General features: G+C 36.0%; 1 protein-coding gene across 14 annotated transcripts in view; it reads right to left on the bottom strand.

The window, feature by feature from the left end:
- The window catches only part of MYCBP2 (MYC binding protein 2), a 272,533-nt gene that overhangs the window by 226,454 nt on the left and 25,797 nt on the right, over window positions 1-20,282 (bottom strand). For all 14 annotated transcript variants that reach the window (XM_057532563.1, XM_057532564.1, XM_057532570.1 and 11 more), the window contains exons 2-4: window positions 18,602-18,677; window positions 9,655-9,870; window positions 1,926-2,079 (exon numbers count right to left, since the gene is read on the bottom strand). In XM_057532563.1, coding sequence (XP_057388546.1) covers window positions 1,926-2,079; window positions 9,655-9,870; window positions 18,602-18,677 — 446 coding nt within the window. The remainder of the gene's footprint in view (window positions 1-1,925; window positions 2,080-9,654; window positions 9,871-18,601; window positions 18,678-20,282) is intronic.

The following is a 20,282-nucleotide window of genomic DNA, read 5'->3' as shown; positions in this document are numbered from 1 at the left end:
AATCATCAAGCTATCCCAACAATAAAAGAGATACAAATATACATATATTTTCATGAGTAACATGAAAAAAAAAAATGTGGAAAAAGTGTAACTAATGTAATTATGATATTAAATCAAAGGAAAAAAGAGACAGATTTCAATACAAATTTTGATTTAAAGAACCAAATTACTACTTACACCTTTGTGCCAATTAAACAAAATAAAAAGTATGAAGTGTTGATAAATGCCTGAACAGAAAAATAAGTCAAAGCAGTGAAGAGATCAGAAAAGTAAGCATTGGAAGGATGGAAGAGAGACCAAAGACAGTATAGCAGCATTTGAAACTGTTAGTAAGAAAATAAAAACAAATTAATCAGGAGACCTAAGTTTTGACAGAAAGAAGACGATTAAGCTAAAGCACATATTATAATTTTAAAACCCAGTATTGAGAAGATCTATTTTGAAAAGAATAAAGGAGAGGGAGTATTTATGTATAAACTGAATATAAGAGAAAGTATACAACAAATGATAGAAGACAACAAAATGGCAGAAGATCTAGAAGGAAAGCGAGGATTAGCATGTTGTTCAAAGTAAGATATAGGATATACTGTTTTAGTGGATATTTTAAATACTTCAATTATTTGCTAATTTACAAACCAGAGCTAAGGTTAACTAGCAAAATATTCTTAAATAAAATTAATTAATTTAATTAAATCTTCAATAAAATGCCATGAAGTCAAGTAGTACATCATAATAGCAATACGATCACTGGTGCTACAGTGACAATAAACAAGGTGCCTGCTTCTTAACATATGCAGCTTTATTTGGTAGTAGCATTTCATACCATGGTGGATTGGGGGGCTGTTGTTGTTTTTAAAAATCCTCAGCTTATTTTCATGGCCAGTTCTCCCCCCACCGACTAAAACAAAGCAGTAACAAAACAAATGGAACACAAAAACTAATCACAATACATGACCAAAAAAATAACAATCTGACATGCAAATTAAAACCATGTAATTAGGTTCTCACATGAGGGTCTAACATAATCTAAATAGCCAAGTAGAGAAAAAGGACCAAACTCTAATCCAGACCGGCAGTGTGGTCCCCAGACCAGCAGCATGAGCATCAGCATTACCCAGAAACTTACTCCAAATGCAAATTCTCAGGTCCCATCCCAAATCTACTGAATCGGATACTCCACACTTAGGACCCACATATATGACTGAAACAAGCTAATGCTTGAGATTTAGAAAACTAGACTCTTTGAAGGCCCACAGTTAGCATCAGAGAAAAGCAATTAGCCTTCAAAACTAAGCTTCCATCTCTACTTCTCTTCCTTAAGAGTCCCCATCCTGCTTACAGGATTATGTGTTGAGCCTAGGTCACGGGCATGAAAGGCAGGCATTCATAAAATTCAAATGCACTTTACAAAAAGCAAACATTTTTACTCAATGGAAGTTGCTACTAATTCAAAAGCTTTATCTTTAACAAAAATAAATTTTTATTTATCATGAACACAAAAGAAATGTCCTCTCTGTTTAGAAACTAATTGTGTTGTTTTGGGTTGGTAGTATTTGTTCCCTCTTTTCCTACTTTTTTAACTCTCCAAAGTAACACGTAAAGTTAGACAAAGTCGATGTTAGCTATTTTGGCCAAAGGTTTATTAAGAATGATTTAAGTTCATAGTGACTATAAGGCTTGAGGATTTTTTCTGGGTTCCAAGAATTTATATTTTGCTTTTCCCCATCATAATAATCAGGAAATGACTGTGCATGACCTATAACTCTTAAATCATAACACCAGGGGAACACAGCAAAGTAACTTAAAATTTATACGCCTGCTGTTTCAGCATCATAAACAAAGACTGAGTTACAGGCTGCTGTATGTGCTCCATAAGAGAAGCTCTTTACATTTAAAGGCTTCATTCAATGTGCCTAAGTTCTTACCTAGGACCTCGGGTGGCTCTGACTGGAGGCCTTCTGGCTGCTGACCTTGAAGCACGTTAAGCAGGGCTTGGAGACTCCTGAGGCACAGGGATGGATGAGAAAATCGCGTCTCCTTGATCAATTCAAAAACTTCACAGAGTCCAACCTCAATGATCTATTTAAGATGAAAAAAAAAAAATTATACTTTATAGCATGTGAGCTAATAACACTTCTCAGGCAGTAAAATCGGTACAGCTTACTTCCACAGCAAATGAGTAATGGTACAATATTTTAAAGGCAAAAAAGTCATCACATAAAAAAGAATAAAACCCAGTGTGTTTAATTTCAAGATTTAGAAAATCGTCTCGTAACACAGAAGGTTAAAAAACAGTGGCACTACTTAAAAAGTAGTTTCAGGATAATGAAGCCATAATAAAACACCATGAAAATGGTTTAACAGTGAACTAGGTACTAGACTGCATTCACTCAGAAAAAAATAAACTATTAATTTACAAAGTTCATTTGGCTGTTCTCGAGTCAAAACTGGCCCTCTTCTGTTACGTTAATTATTACCTATACCAGAAAAGAAGGCAATATAGTGCATATGGTGAAAAGATTAAAAAAGGCACTTTTCATCTTAGCCTTTCCTATATGGCACAATCACCATATTATTATTTGTAGACGGTGTCCCTTATTCTTGTAGGATTTATCACAAAAAGAATTAAAGACTGCCTAGCTAAAATATCATGGCTATTTTTACTTTAATTATCTTATTCCTCATCAGGACCAAGAAAAATATAACTCAGTATCTAGCAAAAGATAGATAAATCTGTAACTAAAGACTGAGACAGCAAATGTGATGAACTCGTATAAGGAAATACCTTCAGAGGGCTGACAGAACAATAGACAATGCAATTCCATTTCTCAGTCAATGCCAACCTTTTAAAAAGGAAATGTGTAAGATCTTCTCAAGAAGTGTTAAATTATTTGGAGAAGAAGTAAGTAACAGAAGAAGTTAAAACTAGATTAATTAGTAGAAATGCATCAAAGCATTATTAATTCTATTGAACGAAACAGAAGATATTCTCTCGGCTGAGATCTGTACATTAATTCATATATTACATAAACATTTTAAGTACTTACTTTGTACAACTTGCTACAGGAGATACGAGATATATTATACTAGACCTTGTTCTCTAAGAGTTTATAATCTAACAGAGTAAATGAATCTTATATATAATGCTTACCCAGTCCAGACATCTTTTATAGCACTTATTATGTTATAGTGTAACTGACTATTTTTGTTTCCATTTTCCCAACTAAACTGGGATCTCCTTGTGGACACAGAGTATGTCTTAACTAATATCTCCCATGACTATCCCACTGCCTGCACATGATAGGCAGACAACAAATATTTATTTACTCTCTCAGCTGTGTGCTAAAAACCACTGCAACTTGTCCGACAAGGGTTACATCAATTGCGGGCAAGTCAGTTGCAGTTCTGACTACCATCTGCAAGGTTTCTGAAGAATACAGATATGACTGAGAAGTCAAAATAACTAATAGGATTGTCTTCAGAGAAGTTATCTAAAATCCTAGAATACCTGATTATAGCTAAGATTACAGAGGTGCTTGTATAGAGTTTCAATTAATTAAATGGAAATGAAAACTTGCCATTTCATATAGTTTATTTTCCTGAAACAGACTAGAAAATAAAAACATGCTGTCCAAGATTTCCATCTGTTTATGTCCGTACAGGAAACAAATCTGAAGTCAAAGATCTCCTGAGTACAATACAAAAGTAGGGCTCTATTCTCAGGCCAGTAGGAGACTACTCTATCCATCAGTCTTGAAGATTGCTTACTCTACCACTACCAATCATATGACTTTTCATAATTCAAAGAATTCTTCACGGATGACATTTTTGGCTAGGGTTTCTTTTTATAAGTAGATTCCTATAGCAACAGAGAAAGTATTGAACCTTTCCAAAAACAGTAAGGCTACTTACTGAACATATTCCCAAGCTGTCTCGCTAATAAGTTTAAGGTATAATAACAAATGTATGACAACAGGTAACTCAGGTGGGCCGCCCAGGAGCAGAGCACTAGATGGCTTTCGTGAAAAACACTCATAAAACGTTAGTCAAAACGATCAAGACAAGGAATTACCCATCTGTCTAGGTTAACCACTGTGATTCTCACTTATCATCTGTATCTTAGTTCGGTGTGGATTTTTTTTTTTAATAAGAGAGAAAACATTCATTTCCAGAACTGTGATATGTATTCAATATACAACAAAATAAAAATCAACCTCAAGTTTTCCAATCATATTTAGCTTTGAATCATTGAGCAAAGGAGCACAACATGTTGTGAATTAAGACTTTTTTCTGAGGTTTGGCTGAGAGTATTTTACTATATGTACAAACTTTGAAATTGCACTTTACACTTTTTTTTTTTTTTTTTTTTTTTTTTATGGCTGTGTTGGGTCTTCATTTCTGTGAGAGGGCTTTCTCTAGTTGCGGCGAGCGAGGGCCACTCTTCATCGCGGTGCGCGGGCCTCTCACTGTCGCGGCCTCTCCCGTTGCGGAGCACAGGCTCCAGACGCACAGGCTCAGTAATTGTGGCTCACGGGCCCAGTTGCTCCGCGGCATGTGGGATCTTCCCAGACCAGGGCTCGAACCCGTGTCCCCTGCATTGGCAGGCAGATTCTCAACCACTGAGCCACCGGGGAAGCCCTGCACTTTACACTTTGAAGCCTGTCTTATAGTCACTGAGAACACACTGTATGTTCTCCTCCCTCAATATTAGGAAGGAAGAGTACAAGGACAAAAAAATATATAGTACTGCAAATACAATATGATTTCATTTGTGCAGAAATAAATATATTTTTAATGTGCATATACAAAAATGTTTACAGTGGGTATTTTTGGTTAACAGGATTTTAGAAATAACTTCTAATGTAAAATTTTCTTTTCCTCTTTATAAAAATGTTCTCCCTTTTTTCAAATTATCTACATTGATTATGCACTGCCTTTATAAACAGCAAAATAAATGATTAATAAGTTTGACTGCTAAATAGAATAGTTCATTATAATAAGATAACACACTAAGCACTCAATACGTTCCACGATAAACTATAACTAACCACCAAAACCACGGTCTTCCACTTCTCTTCAGAAAATAGTCTTTTGTAAATTTACTGAATATTATCTTTATTGTTGCTTTCAAACAATTAAATCCTGAAAGCTCTCTGTTATACTTGAAGGAACACAAAACCCAAATAATTAACTGGTACAGCCAGTCCAATGTCACTGTTGAGAAAAGTGAGGCAAAAACATATTTGGCCAAAAAAAAGAAAAAAAGAGTCTTTTGAGGTTTTATTTTTCTCTCCTCGAATCACGTATTTCCAAAGGTGGCATTATTATTTCACTAACAAACAATAACATAAGCGTTTAGATACATCATATTTAGATTTAATATTAATAAACTCTTTGCCATTAGAAATTATATCTTCTATTAAAAAGTCCTAGAATCAGTTCTAAGACTTACAGAAAACATTTGAACAAGCGCAAAAGGAAACCAAAAGTAGATTTACATATTACTACAGAGTGAAGTATACTGTCTTTAAAATTTTCTTCTCTAAAGTAAACATTTGGTAGAGACATCATTTACAAATAATAAAAAATAAAAATCTAGAGAGGAGTGAGAGAAGGGAGGAAGAAGAGGCAACAGCAACAGACGCAGCAGAGGAGGAGGTGTGGGGGAAGAGGAGAAGAATTCTGCTCCTCAGAAGATCCAGGTGTGAAATGTCTAACCCCCTAGCCTCTAACACACAAATTTATCTACGACTTCTACCACCTTCTTCCCTTCTCTTCACACCCAGAGGAAAAAGTGCTCTTACAACTTTTCAAAGCTAATTTAGTTTTTAAACAATGTTCTTGATCCCACCTACTGTTCCATCTCTAACAGAATTTTGTGTCAACTTCTGTCACCACACTAACTCCCAAAACTGTATGCCTAGCTGGGACCTTTCTTTTGAACTTCAATCTTACATAGTGAGCACCGGATATCTCACAGCTACTTCACACTCAGTACGTCCAGAACTAAACTTAATCATCGTTCCAACAAAGCATTATTTCTCCTCCAGTTCTTCCTCTTTAAGTAAATGGCATCACCACCTAGAAACTTCAGAAATATGTTTACATTCTACCTTCTCTTTCAGCCTTCATAACCAACTAATTAACAATTCCTGACAATTCTACTTCCTTAATATTTCTTTTATGCCAAACACTGCTACTACCCTAGTCGCATCCCCCATGAACACTTCAGACGACTGCAATAACTCCCTCACTGGTCCCTCTGCTCTAGTCTCCCCACCCTCTAGTGGATCTGCCTTTCCAGCACCCAAGTAACTTTAAAAAAATACAAGTCTGATCGTAGTATTTTGCTTAAAATCTTTCTTATTTCCAATTTACAAGACAGAATCTGAAAATGGTTGCATGACACTTAAGGCCCATGATTCTGTTCTCTACTCTTGCCCTATTCAGCCAGTCCACTCTAGCCAAAGCTGACCGCTTGTGCTTTTGTAACGATGCCATTCTCCCTGCCTGCAGGTGCATCTTCAGTCAGTGCTGCATTCTTACTCCACCGGGCTCCACTATACCTTGCACACCCCTATCAATCCTTAGGGCACTGGACATGCCTGCTAGACATAACTTTCTTTAGGGTGGGGATCGTGTCTCATCATTTTGTTCTCAGGGCCTAACAGAATGCCTGCTATAAACTGAATTTACTGAATTAAGAAGTATATAAATGAATCTGTGTACATCCACATCTTTTAACAAAATATGAGGTATGACTAGCCTCAAATAAGTTTGGATGGGAAGTATGAATCCTAAATATTACTATTAAAAAATTATGTAGCTATGAAATTTGGAGCGCTTTAGAAGATCTGGAAATCAGATAGTGAAAGGCAGTTTGAGCTGGGTAAAAACTGTTTTTGGTAAGAAAGGTATACTTTTAAGCGGATGGGGGTAAGAAAGTACTATTTTAAATGATTACTGACCTGCAAAAAACAAAAAGCAAAAAAATCTGACAAGCAAGGTCTACATCAGAGTCAAAAACAATTTAACTAACTTAAAAGTCAAGAAGGGAAAACACAGAATTGTATCAAAATGATACCTTGACAACAAATTAAAAACTGTCTTCATTATGTGAAAGAAAAAAGAAGCAGGAGAGAAAGAAACATCCGCAAGAAAAAGGAAAGTGACAGCCACACATTCAGGAGGAGCAAGAGAGAAACAACAAAGAAAAGGGAGGAACTGACATGAAAGAGCATCTGGAGCAGAGGCACAGAAATGGTCAAAAGGAAAAGAAAAAGTCAACATTTCTCACCTGCCCTCACGCTTCCATCACCCCAAACCCTAAAGACTTCATCTCTTCTTTTGTGCCCTGCAAACTGCTGCCTAAGACCTGAAAGTTTCACTCCCTGCCCTGCCCCCACCCATGGCATTCTGACTACCTCTGCATAAAGGCATGTGAACCTCTGATCTCACTGATTGTCTAGAGGTTTCATTTCCTTGGATATGAAGTATTTCTTAATAAATTGATGAGTTCCCTGAAAACTAATGAAATTCATTCGGACCTACACATTTTCCTGTTTGCACCTGATACTTACAACTACAGCTATCATTTATTGAGCACACGGTGCATTTATTAACTCTTTGAATCCTCACTACTACCTACGAGATAGGCATTATCCCCATTTCATAGATGACAAAACTGAGGCAGAGAGAGGTCAAACAACTTTCGCAGCATCACACAGCCAGTATTTTTAATGGCAAGTGTTTGAACTCAGGCAGTTTGACTCTACTTCCCATATTCATCACTATACCCTGTTTCCTGACAGGTCAGTACTTGATGGAAAACTCAATATTAATTACTTGAGCTATTTGCTTTTCTTCTACTTTTCTTTTAAAGATCCCTTTTTGACTCTGCATCTTTTAACTCTGTTAATCATGCTAAAAATTCACTGTCTTAAGAATGCCTGATATTTTATTTCTTTAATACTCATTCATCCTGATGTTTTAAAACAGCCTAAGAATCAGTTGTTCTTGATTGTGCAGTATCTTTTACATTGACTATAGTTTATTGTTCAAAATCTGCATACCTGTGTGAAAGGTTTCTCTGGGTCTTTATTTTCCTTCCTAATGTTGAATCTAAGCTGAGTGATTACTATAGTACAGTGGGACTCACCCACACACAGAATGGAATTCTTGTAACAAAAGTATACTTGATTCCTTCATATCCCCATATCCTAACTTAACAACGTATTTTTCCTCAACCTCCCCTAATTAAGCAAAAGAAATCAGCATTAGAGACCATGCTCTTTACCTGGAGAGACTTATATGGAAAAGATGGACCTGTTTGTTTTAAGTTGAAGAAAGAAGCTAGTAGAGAAGGTACAGTTAAGGACACTGGAGAGAAAACGACCAAGGGGAAAAGGGTCCCAAGAGGAGATAAGGACATTTGAAGGTGGCTGATTAAGAGGCTGAGGAACTTCACAAAACCTCTACCACTCTATGAAACAGGAAGCAAGTCAACTGCTGAGAATAAGGTGAGCAGAACCTCACAGGAATGATAAAGGACAGTGGTGAACTTATGAAGAGCCACCATGAAATGTACAAAATAGATCGGGAACACAGCCTCTATCTGGCTGCTATTTCCAAGTAGTAAACTAAGTATTTACATGATATATTATGTATGCATATAAAGAAGTTTTCAAGGCACAATTTTAAGGTATCCATTTAGTAAAAAGACAATATACACGAATCATCTATGATAAAGGAAATCATTTCAAAATGTCTGTATTTAGAAAAAAACAAATGCATAAATCATTTATGATAAAGGTACCATTTTTAAATGTTTATATTTTTACCCATTCTTTTCTTAGAAATACTAACTACACATACTATCTAGAAAAATACATATATAAAGTAACATTATAGTCTTGAAATATACTAATGCTTAGATAGAAGAGAGTACCTTAAGAACAGTTTGTTCTACTTCAATACATGTTTCTGTAACACCAATTAGATTATATGCCTCTGGTAAATATGGGAGTGATATCAGAACAATGCAGAAGTTTTACTGGTTCATATGTAATTTTATTCCTAGGCAAAGGGAGCCAGGATAGCAAGAGTACAATTAACCTTAGGCAGAAAAGGCAAAAGCTCTCAGCTCAGCTGCTGCACAACCAGGAGCATTTGTAGCTCTATTTCAAGAAAAATTAAAAGGTATACCTGTACCCAGAGGGAGGGGTGTGCCCCCAGCTTTTCGTGGCTCTTGGCTTGTACTAATTTGCACTTCCTCTTGTGCCCACCTTAACAGCAGCTCACTGGCTCAGAGTTCCACTTCCATCTGCAATGGCTCAGTGCCCGCAAGCCACCATTTCCCCTCTACTGCTTTTGTACATTTTTAACAGCCCCTGTAACACACTCCAAGCCACTGAGCTCCCTGCCTGGGCTTTCCAAGTACTCCCCACTGAGGTACCACTTATTGACTTTGTTAGCACTCCAATTATAAAGTTGCATAAAGTTTTCCTGATCTAGCTCAAACCTATTTTTACCCATAGGCTCTGTTATTTTCAGTGTGCGATTTTATTAAAAGCAAGGCATTTTAGCGATGCAAACATATGTATTAAAGCCCAAACACCTGTAGGTTATGCATCTAAGTGGATCTTAGTGACTTACCTTTGGAAGCTTGATAGGGGGCTCTTTGGATTCCTCCTCTTCATCACTATCTGATTCTCCACTCTGCACAGAGTTCTTAGATGCAGCTGCCAACGACGTTTCCTTTTTCTGCCATTCCAGAACGCAATGGCGTACATTGCAATAAATATTAAACGCCGAAGGATTGCTATGTAGTTTGATATCTGGTATGATTACTGTATTCTCCAAGTTTTCAGACTGAAATACAGGATATAATATTTCAATTTTATATTCCTTTCCATCATCATCAATTCTCATTTTTTTAAAAAAATTAAATATTAGACAGGCTAGATGATTTGTAGAAGTCACATAGGTGACACAGCGATAACCAACCTGATAAGGGCTGGAAAGACACCAGCAAAGAACTCATCAGGACTACCTTTTACCCCACAATAGGAAAAGAGCCAACAAAGCTTAACTGCTGGATTCAAAGGATATTCATTTGTTGCTTTTCTAAGGGACACCAGATGTACTGCAGAGTCTCAAAGGCCTACTACAAATGTTGAATTACATTTTGATTTCTTTCAAAAGTAGATATAGGGCCTTAAGCAGAAATTAGGACTAAAAAAGAAAAAAAAAAAAAACCGAAACCCTTAACTTTAGTCAATTCTAATTTCATTCTCATTCAAATAATGGTAATGTTAAGAAAACTACAGATTATGGGCATATGCTTTCTGAAAGCTCTCTCTTAGCTATCTGTCTTAATCAGTACCACAAATCACATGTTTGGTACTTTAAGTGTTAAAACTCAATGCTCGGGACTTCCCTGGTGGTGCAGTGGTTAAGAATCCGCCTGCCAAGGCAGGGGACACGGGTTCAATCCCTGGTCCTGGAAGATCCCACATGCTGCGGAGCAATTAAGCCCGTGCGCCACAACTACTGAAGCCCAAGTACTCTAGGGCCCGCGTGCTGCAACTACGGAAGCCCACACGCCTAGGGCCTGTGCTCCACAACAAGAGAAGCCACCGCAATGAGAAGCTGTACACTGCAAAGAAGAGTAGCCCCCACTCGCCGCAGCTAGAAAAAGCCCGTGCACAGCAATGAAGACCCAATGCAGCCAAACAAACAAACAAATAAAAAACAACTAAATACTCAATTTCTATTTTGGTCCAGCATTTTACTCATCAGACTCCAACCACATTTTTGAGATCAACATTTACATCATAAATATACAGAACTAGTTTAAGATAGTCTACAAATGCAAATTCCAACAATTAGAGTATGTCCAAGAAGTATCCAAGATAAATAAAATGACACTTTGAGTACCAAGAACACTTAGTCTCAAAATTCTACCCTTCTTCCATAAATAATTAGGAAAAAAATAGAGTACTTCTTGTTAAATCAAAGTATGCTAAAGTTAACTGACATATAACATGTAAATATGTCTTCCAGAGATATTAAAAACAAACAAATATTAATAATTCAAATCCAACATATACTCTTAAAAAGATGATACATCATGATCAACTCAAAAATAAGGATGTACAACACTGGAAAAGCAATCCAAAATCCACACCAACAAAAGTAAGAGAAAAAAAAAATAAGACACTGCAAATAAACATGGAAGAAGCATTTGACAAAAATCAAATACCCATTCATGACAAAAGCCTAAGTAAATTAGGAACAGAAGAGAATTCCAAAACTGGATTAAGCGTACGTATGAAAAACACACAGCTAACACAGTAAAAGATTGAATGCCTTCACCTTAGATTGCAAACAAGGGAAAGATATCTACTCGCAGCAATCAGACTCAACATTGTGCTAGATATGCTATCCAGTGCAGTAACCCAAGAAAAAGAAATAAAAGGTATAGTTAGAAAGAAAAAATTATCTCCTAGAAATCAAATGTGTTTATTTGTAGGAGACATAAAAAAGAATCTTAAGTCTGCAAAAAAAAAGTCACAAGTAATAATGTGTGGATTTAGCAAAGTCACAGGGTACCAAATAAATCTATAAAAATGAATAATATATCTATATTCTAGGAGTAAACAATTAAAATATGTAGTTTTAACACTAGTAGCAGTAAAGTTACAGACTGGGAGAAAATGTTTGCAAACCACGTATCTGACAAATGACTTAGCATCCAGCATATATAAAGAATTCTCAAAATTCAGAGAGTAGAAAACAAACAAGCAAGCAGCCCAATTAGAAAATGGGCAAAAGACATGAACAGACATGTCACTGAAGAAGATATACAGAAGGCAGATAAGCACATGAAAAAAAGTTCAATATCATGAGCCATTAGGGAAATACAAATTAAAATAAAATGAGATTAGTACACACCTATCAGAAAGGCTAGAGTAAAAAATAGTGACACCAACAAATACTGGTGAAGATGTGGAGAAACTGGATCTCTCATACATTGCTGATGGGAATGTAAAATGATACAGAGACTAGAAAAAGTACAGCTTTTTCTTAGAAAATTAAACATGTACTTACAGTATAATCCAGCAATTGCACTCTTAGGCATTTATACCAGAGAAATGAAAACTTATGTTCATGCATCAGCAGCACATGAACGTTCATAGAAGCTTTATTCAAAATAATCAAAACTGGAAACAACTCAGATGTCATGTAATGAACAAAGAGTTAAGCAAACTGTGGTATATCCATGCCATGGAATGCTTACTCAGCAATAAAAGGTGCCAACTTGGTATACGCAACAACTTGGATGTATCTCAAGGAAATTATGCTAAGTGGAAAAGAGCCAATCCCAAAAGGTTACATACTGCATGAGTCCCTTTATATAACATTCCTGAAATGACAAATTACAGAGATGGAGAACAGATTTGTGGTTCTCAGAGGCTAGGGAGAGGGTGAGGTTTGGAGATGTGTTCCTTTATATAAAAGTAGTGCAGTGGATCCTTCTGATGGAACTGTTCTACGCCTTCACTGTAGTAATGGTCACAAAGACCCACACATGATAAAACTGCATAAAACTAAATACACACAAACAAATGAGTGCATGTAAAACTGGTGAAATCTAAATAAGATCTGTAGGCTGTATCAATGTTGATTTCCTAGTAGTGATATTTACTATAGTTACGCTATACCTTACCAATGGGAGAAAATGGGTAAAGGGTACACAGGATCTCTCTGTATTATTTCCTACAACTGCATGCACATTACAATCTCAAAATTAAAACAAAATTTTTAAATAATAGCATTCACAATAACATCGAAAATATATAATTATTAGTTAAATTTAATAAAACTATGTACAATCTCTGTTCACTGAAAACCAAAATAATGTTGCTGAGAGAAATTAAAGAAGACAAATAAATGGAGAGAGAGACCATGTTCATCAATGAGAAGATTCCATATCATTAAAATGGCAATTCTTCCCCAAACCTATATTCAGTGCACTCCCAATAAAAATTCCAGAGGCTTTTTAAAAATGGAAATTTACAAGTTGATTCTAAAATTTATATATAGAAACGTAAAGAACCTAAATTAACTACAGCAATTTTTTTTTAAAAGACCACAGTTAAAAACATATGACCTGGGCTTCCCTGGTGGCGCAGTGGTTGAGAATCTGCCTATCAATGCAGGGGACACGGGTTCGAGCCCTGGTCTGGGAAGATCCCACATGCCGTGGAGCGACTAGGCCCGTGAGCCACAATTGCTGAGCCTGCGCATCTGGAGCCTGTGCTCCGCAACAAGAGAGGCCGCGATAGTGAGAGGCCCGTGCACCGCGATGAAGAGTGGCCCCCGCTTGCCACAACTAGAGAAAGCCCTCGCACAGAAACGAAGACCCAACACAGCCATAAATAAATAAACAAAATTAAATTTAAAAAAAAAAAACAAAAAAAACAAAAAAAAACATATGACCTATTTCAAAACCACTGTAATGAAGACAGTACAGTACTGGTATAAAGGTAAACATATAGAGTAATTAAACAAAATAAATTCCAGAAATAGGCTTAAACAAATATAGTCACCTGATTTTTTACAAAGATGCCAGGATAATTCAATGGAAAAAGATGTCTTTTTAAGAAATGATACTGGATCAACTGAATACCAACATGTGAACAAATGAACATCAACCTTTATCTCATACCATACACAAAAATTAACTTGAAATGGATCACAGACCTACATGTAACAGCTAAAACTATAAAATCTGTAGAAGAAAATATAGAAGAAAATCTATGCGACAAAGGGGTAGACAAAGACTTTGGGGTAGACAAAGACTTAACAACACATGAATCATAAAAAAAAAAATCAATTTGTTAAATTTATAAAACTTAAACACCTTTGCTCTTATAAAGCACTCTACAAAAACAAAAAAGGCAAACCGTAGAAGAGGAGAAATTATTTGCAACACAGCTGACAAAGGACTTTGATCTAAAATATATAAAGTACTCTGAGAATTCAATAAGAAGACAATTATAAAAAGTGGAGACAAGTTGAAGAGATTTCACAATAAAAAGACATAACTGGTGAAAGGCACATCACATGATGATTATGATGCTCACAACATTAGTCATGAGAGAAAAGCACAGTAAAACATCAGTGAGATACCCCCATATACTTATCAGAATGACTAAAATTTCATGTAACACTCTTATAGAGTGAAAAACAGTGATATCTTTTCAGGAGTATTTTTTTTTCCTAGCATACAAACTTTGACCATAATTATTCCCTAGGAAATAATTTTAACTGCTTTAAAATCATTCATTTTCATCTATGATTCTAAATGCCCCTTTCTTTTACAAAAGAATAAAATTAATGTATTAAAAAAAAAAGAATGACTAAAATTTGAAAAGCTAACAAGATCATGTGTTTGTAAAGATGTGAAGCAACTGGACTTCTCATACACTACTGGTGGAACAGTAAAATGGAATAATCATTTTGGAAACAGTTTTCAGTTTCTCAAAAAGCTAAACATTCATCTACTATGCCACCTGTAAAGAAGAGTTAACACTGAGTTAACACTGCTTACGCCTTGTATTTCTCCAAGGGAACCATCACTGCCCCCTGGCCAGTACTTAGGAATGTGGTCTTTAGAGTTTCCTTTATATTAGGTATCGATGATTTTGTTACATACTCCTAGAGCAACCATACCCACTGGCTTGTCCAACTGCTTTGCAGAAACATCATGACTGACGATGTGAACCCAAGTTTCACTTGCTATGGCTGGCTGCATATCAGGATGTGTCTATGTGACCAGATCCCCATAAAAGTCTCAGATCCTAAGACTCAAACGGGCTTCCCTGGACAGAAACGTTCCACACATATTCCTGCAGTTCACCAACAGAGAGAAAGCATGTCCTGTGTGCTCACACAAGGAAGGACCAGGAGGCCTAGGCCATTACTCCCTAACCACCAACACATTTATTTTTCCTGCTGTTTACTCTGTACTTTTTGTTATAATAAATCTTAGCCATTAGTATAAATTGCTTTCGAGTCTTATGAGTCCTTCTAGCAAATCATCGAAGAAAACATCACTTAATCATCCCACTCCTAGGTATTTACCCTCCCCAAAAAACAAAAACTTATACCCACACAAAGACTAGTACACAAATTGTTCATAGCTGTTTTATTTGCAAGGGACAGAAACTGGAAACAACACCAAAATGTCCATCAACAGATGAATAGATTAACAAATTGGGATATATCCAGACAATGGGATACTCATCAGAAAAAAAAAAAGGAAAGACTATTAACATATACAACTACATCAACACAACTCAAAATCATTATGCTGAGGGAAAGAAGCCAGATACAAGAGTATACCTAGTATGATCTCATTTATATGAAATTCTAGAAAATGAAAAATAATCTATAATGACAGAAAGTATACCTGTGGTTGTGTAGAGCTAGGGCTGTAAGGAGGGATGGAATGCAGCAGAGGATGAGGAAAGCCTTGGGGATGATGGAAAATTTCTAAACCTTGATTGTATCTTTCAAAACTCACTGAATTGTACACTTTAAATCCCTGTCTCAGGTTCTACTATTAAGGAACCTGATCTAAGACAGATACATTTGGTAGCAGGATGTTGAGGAAGTTTCCTGTGTAATGGATTTGACTTCTCTTATAAGGAAGTGAAGTCATTTGCTGGAGAGCAGAATTTATCAGAAGTTTGAGGAGAGTGGCAAAGGTCTGAAATAGCCAAAGGAAAAATGGAAGAACTATCTGACCAGAAAAATCAAGAAGACAGTCTGGCTATGGATGGTCCATTTGATACTGGTAATCATGAAACTGTACTGGTATCAATAAACTCTTGTTTAACTCCTTTTAGCAGTACATGGTACTCACCTGCAGGGAAAGAGGGAAAGATGGCTGGATTTGTACAGGACTGAGTTTTGTCAGATAAATCCAACAAATGTACACGAGGGAAAAGAAGATATGGTAGGCAGAATAATGGCATCCAAAAACATCTACCCCCTAATCCCTAGAACCTGAGAACATGTCACCTTACATGGCAAAAGGGAGCCTGCAGATATGATTAAATTAAGAATTTTGAGATGGGGGATTATTATGGATTATCTAGGTAGGCCCAATGTAATCCCAAGGGTCCTTATAAATGGGAGAGGGTGGCAAGATGGAAGGAAGCACAACCCAAGGAATGCAGGCAGGCTCTAGAAGCCAGACAAGGCAAGACAATGAATTCTCTTCTAGAGCCTCCAGGAAGAATACAGCCTTGCTGACACTTTGATTTTAGCCCAGTGAGATCCATTTTAGACTTCAGACTTCCAGAACCATAAGATAATTTGTATTGTTTTAAGCCACCATAAAGTTTGTGTAATTTGTTACAGCAGCCATAAAGAACTAATACAGTAGATAAAGCAAGAATTTTTCTAAAAATACTGTAGTATCTATACTGGACAAGAAGGAAAGTAAATGAAGGAGGTGGCTAATGGAGAAATAGAGGGGTCAATGACAGCAATAAAAAAGGAGATGAAGAAGTATAGCTAAATGGCATTTTAAAGATAACTTTTATAAAAAGAGAGTGGATAAAAAATACTCCAGAAACAGTAATAGAGGGCAAAGAGACTAACACCACCATTTTATGAGCAGTAAATGTTTCTTACGCATCTTTGCATCCCGAATACCAAGCACAAGGCCTGCACAGAGTCAGTGTGCAATTGAAGTCTGAGGTGTAAATGAAGTTTTTTTATATCACTCTTATCACAAGCTGCTCCTAAAAAAGCAGCTATAAAACCTGAAGGCCAACAGAAGAAAGATGAATTATGAAGGGAGCAAAGCTAGTTAGAGACAGAATTTAAGTAGAAGAAAGAGCTTGACTTCCCATATCTTCCTGGATATCACATGCCACCACTTTTAGGAAAATCAACAAATGAAACCTTAAAAAGGGCTTTAAAAGATTTTCAATATTCCCATATTCCAGCTCTTCACACAGCACCAAAAAGTGGAAAAGGGGTAGAAGTTGTAAATCTGAATGACTATTTACTTGTTAAAGGTCTTCACATATTAAGTATAGTAAGAATGCTTTCCACTTCCCTCTTCTGTCCCAAAAACAGTAGTAAGACGTGATATAGTGAACATATATTATTTATCTGCCCACCCAGCAACATTTCCCTTAGGGCAACCACCCCTCCCATTCCACATAGCCTGCTAATCAAGGTGCTCATCTATAGTCCATCACAAGTTTACAAACATAACTCAGCCTAACCAGTCAAAGTACCCCATCTTCCAGGTCAAAGTGAATGATGCAGGTCAATCAAAAACCCTATCCAAGATTTTCTGCCACAACTAGGAGAAGAAATCGCCTTTTGCTTAAAGAAAATAAAGCTGGAGCTGCCAGCAGCCTTAGTCCTCAGCCACAGGCAATAAACCCACACTCAGAGGAAAAGAGAAGCAAGAAGATTTGATAACATTATTATAATCCCTGGGTCCAACTGATCAATTCCATCCCTTATCCTTCTATTTTTGGTTCACTACTTTAAAGTAGATTTCTCTCAGTTACAAGAGCAAAAATACTCATTAAAAAGTGCAGGAAACAATTGTCTCTAGAACTTAAATATGATATACAACCCAAGCTAAGTGACTGTTTCTATAACCAAAAGTGGAGCTCTTCAGAAATCACAAGTATGATTGCTCTCTTCCTCCTGTCTAAGCTTCTTACTACTGTTCATTAGAAAAGAGATTCTTTTACAAAAAGCGGTATCTGGTCCCTGAAAATGTTTAAGAAAAACCTAGATGGATTTTATAGAGAAGATATCTGCATTGGGTAGAAGAACAGATCCTTGATCTCTAAGGTACCACCTAATTCAAATATTCTCTATTGCCTTTTTTTTTGTACAGCCACCAACAGTCTAAAGAAGCTCAGAACAGTCAAAAGTCTATAGACGCACTAATTAGAATACTCTCTAATTCATAATGTATGCATAGGTATGAGACCAACCCAAATCTAAGTCCCAACTCACAAGCCAATTTTACTCAGTTTCCAGTACATGTAGTCAGAGTGAAAAAAGAGAAGAGAAATGGATATCTTCCCCCAAAGAACTGATCAAAGAAAACAAGAATAAATAATAAATAATTTTCAGCACCCAGATAATAACTTCCAGGTTGCTGGTCAAAAAAATGCCAAAAAGATGAAACTAAACAGTGTGACCAAATAATAAGGGGTTTTTAAAAATTACTTTAGCACACAGAAATAAAATGGTTTGCTAATTATACTCATACCTTATTTTTTTTATTGAGGTATAGTTGATGTACAATATTATACAAGTTTCAGGTGTACAACACAGTGATTCACAATTTTTAAAGGTTATGTTCCATTTACAGTTATTACAAAATATTGGCTATATTCCCTGTATTGTACTATATTATCCTTGCAGCTTATTTTATACACAGTAGTTTGCACCTCTTACCAAAATTAAAATTACCTTTTTAATTTTGGCATTTTTATTCAAATTAATAAAAAAGTCCTTATTCCCTAAAAATTGCTAACAGTTTTACCTTGCTTCTTGTCTTCACTTTTGATTTGCTCTTCTGTTTTCTTTTCAACTTCTTCTTATTTAAAATTTTCTTATTCCTAAAAATGTAAAAAAAAAAAAGTAGAATAAAAGAATTATGGAAGTTCATATTTTAGAACATATAAAGCTATTAAAAATAGGTACTTCCAAAATAGATGAATAATTCTTGTATAAACTTTCTATGAAACAATATACTCTAGATGTACATATAAGATACTAACATACAATATAGCTATTGACATGACAGCAAAATACTGGATACCTAAGAAATACACATTAAATTATTTTTTAAATGTGAATTCTGCAAATACTTTTATAAAATTTAAAAATTGTAAAAAGGCATCAAATGAAATTTTTAAAACTTTATTCAACAGTGGGGCTGCTAATAAATACCAGTTATGTTCCCTTCCCAGAAAAATCTGCTCTTTGTAGTAGTGAGGGCTACAGTGCAAAAAGGGTCAGGAGTCCATTTTTACTAAATTACTACAGGAAAACCCCAACTCATACACTTCTCATATCCAGCAGCCAGTTTTTCATAACATCACAGCCCTAAGACCAAATTATTCTTTAAGCAAAAGAAGCCCCTGAATGACTTTGAGAAAAGAAATCTTTGGCAAAGAATAAGAATTAATGGAAAAAACCCAAATCGAGGAAAATATATTTTCATCTCATTTAATATTTTTTACATCTACCCTGCTGAAGTGCACACTGCTAGGTACTAAAAACATAAGATGAAAAGGACAGTTCTTTTCCTCAGGAGCTCAGAGACCTGAATGAAAAGCAAAGTTTAATGATCCAGCAAAAGGATGCTACTGCTATAACAAAGACAAAAGGTGAAGAGGAGGAGGAGGAAGAAGAGGAAAAGGGAAGGAAATGAGGAGGAGGAGAAGGGAGAGACTCTAGATGCTACCGAGGTCAGGTCCTTAACACTTGGTAACTAATGTAGTGGAAGCTGTGACCAAATAAAAAAGTCGTAAGGCTAGGTCACTTGAGGTAGGGATGTCATTCACAAAACAGGGAAGTCAAGGGGAAGAATTAGTTTGCAAAAGGAAAAAATGAGTTCAATTTTGAAAATGTTTGAATTCAAGACACTAAAATGTCAACAAAATACACATGAACAAGCATATGAAAAATTTATCCTTGACACTGCCTTCAGCTTCATACTTTAAACTGAAATAATCACAAAATCTCATCAACTATATCTCGTAAACAGTTCTTGAATCTATCTACATCACCTCTACTGCTGATATGCTAACAATGTAAGTAACTCCTACCTCCTGCCTGGACCACTGCGAAAGCTTCATAAAAAAGCTTCATTTCTGCACATCCACGTCTGCCCCCTTCAATCCATTTTTCATATAAGCACTCAAGTCAACTTTTTAAAAAAACAAATGAATAGGTAATTCTCCCACTACAAACTCTATTAATATATTCTCAATTCTCTTAGATAAAGACCAAAAGCACTGACGTGGTTTAAAAGATCCTCTACCAAGATCTGACCTCCACCAGTCTCTCCCACCTTGTTTTGCATCCTTCTCCAACTTGTTCATCACATTCCAGCCACAAGGACTATTCGTTTAGTTGTTTGAACCTGCTAATGAGCTCCTTAGTGGCTTTCTCTTAGGGGCTTTTTCTCCCTCTTCCTGGAATTCTATCCCACATCT

Source organism: Balaenoptera acutorostrata, chromosome 18, assembly GCF_949987535.1.
Source record: "Balaenoptera acutorostrata chromosome 18, mBalAcu1.1, whole genome shotgun sequence".
Taxonomy (NCBI): domain Eukaryota; kingdom Metazoa; phylum Chordata; class Mammalia; order Artiodactyla; family Balaenopteridae; genus Balaenoptera; species Balaenoptera acutorostrata.
This window is presented reverse-complemented; position numbering and strand designations above follow the sequence as displayed.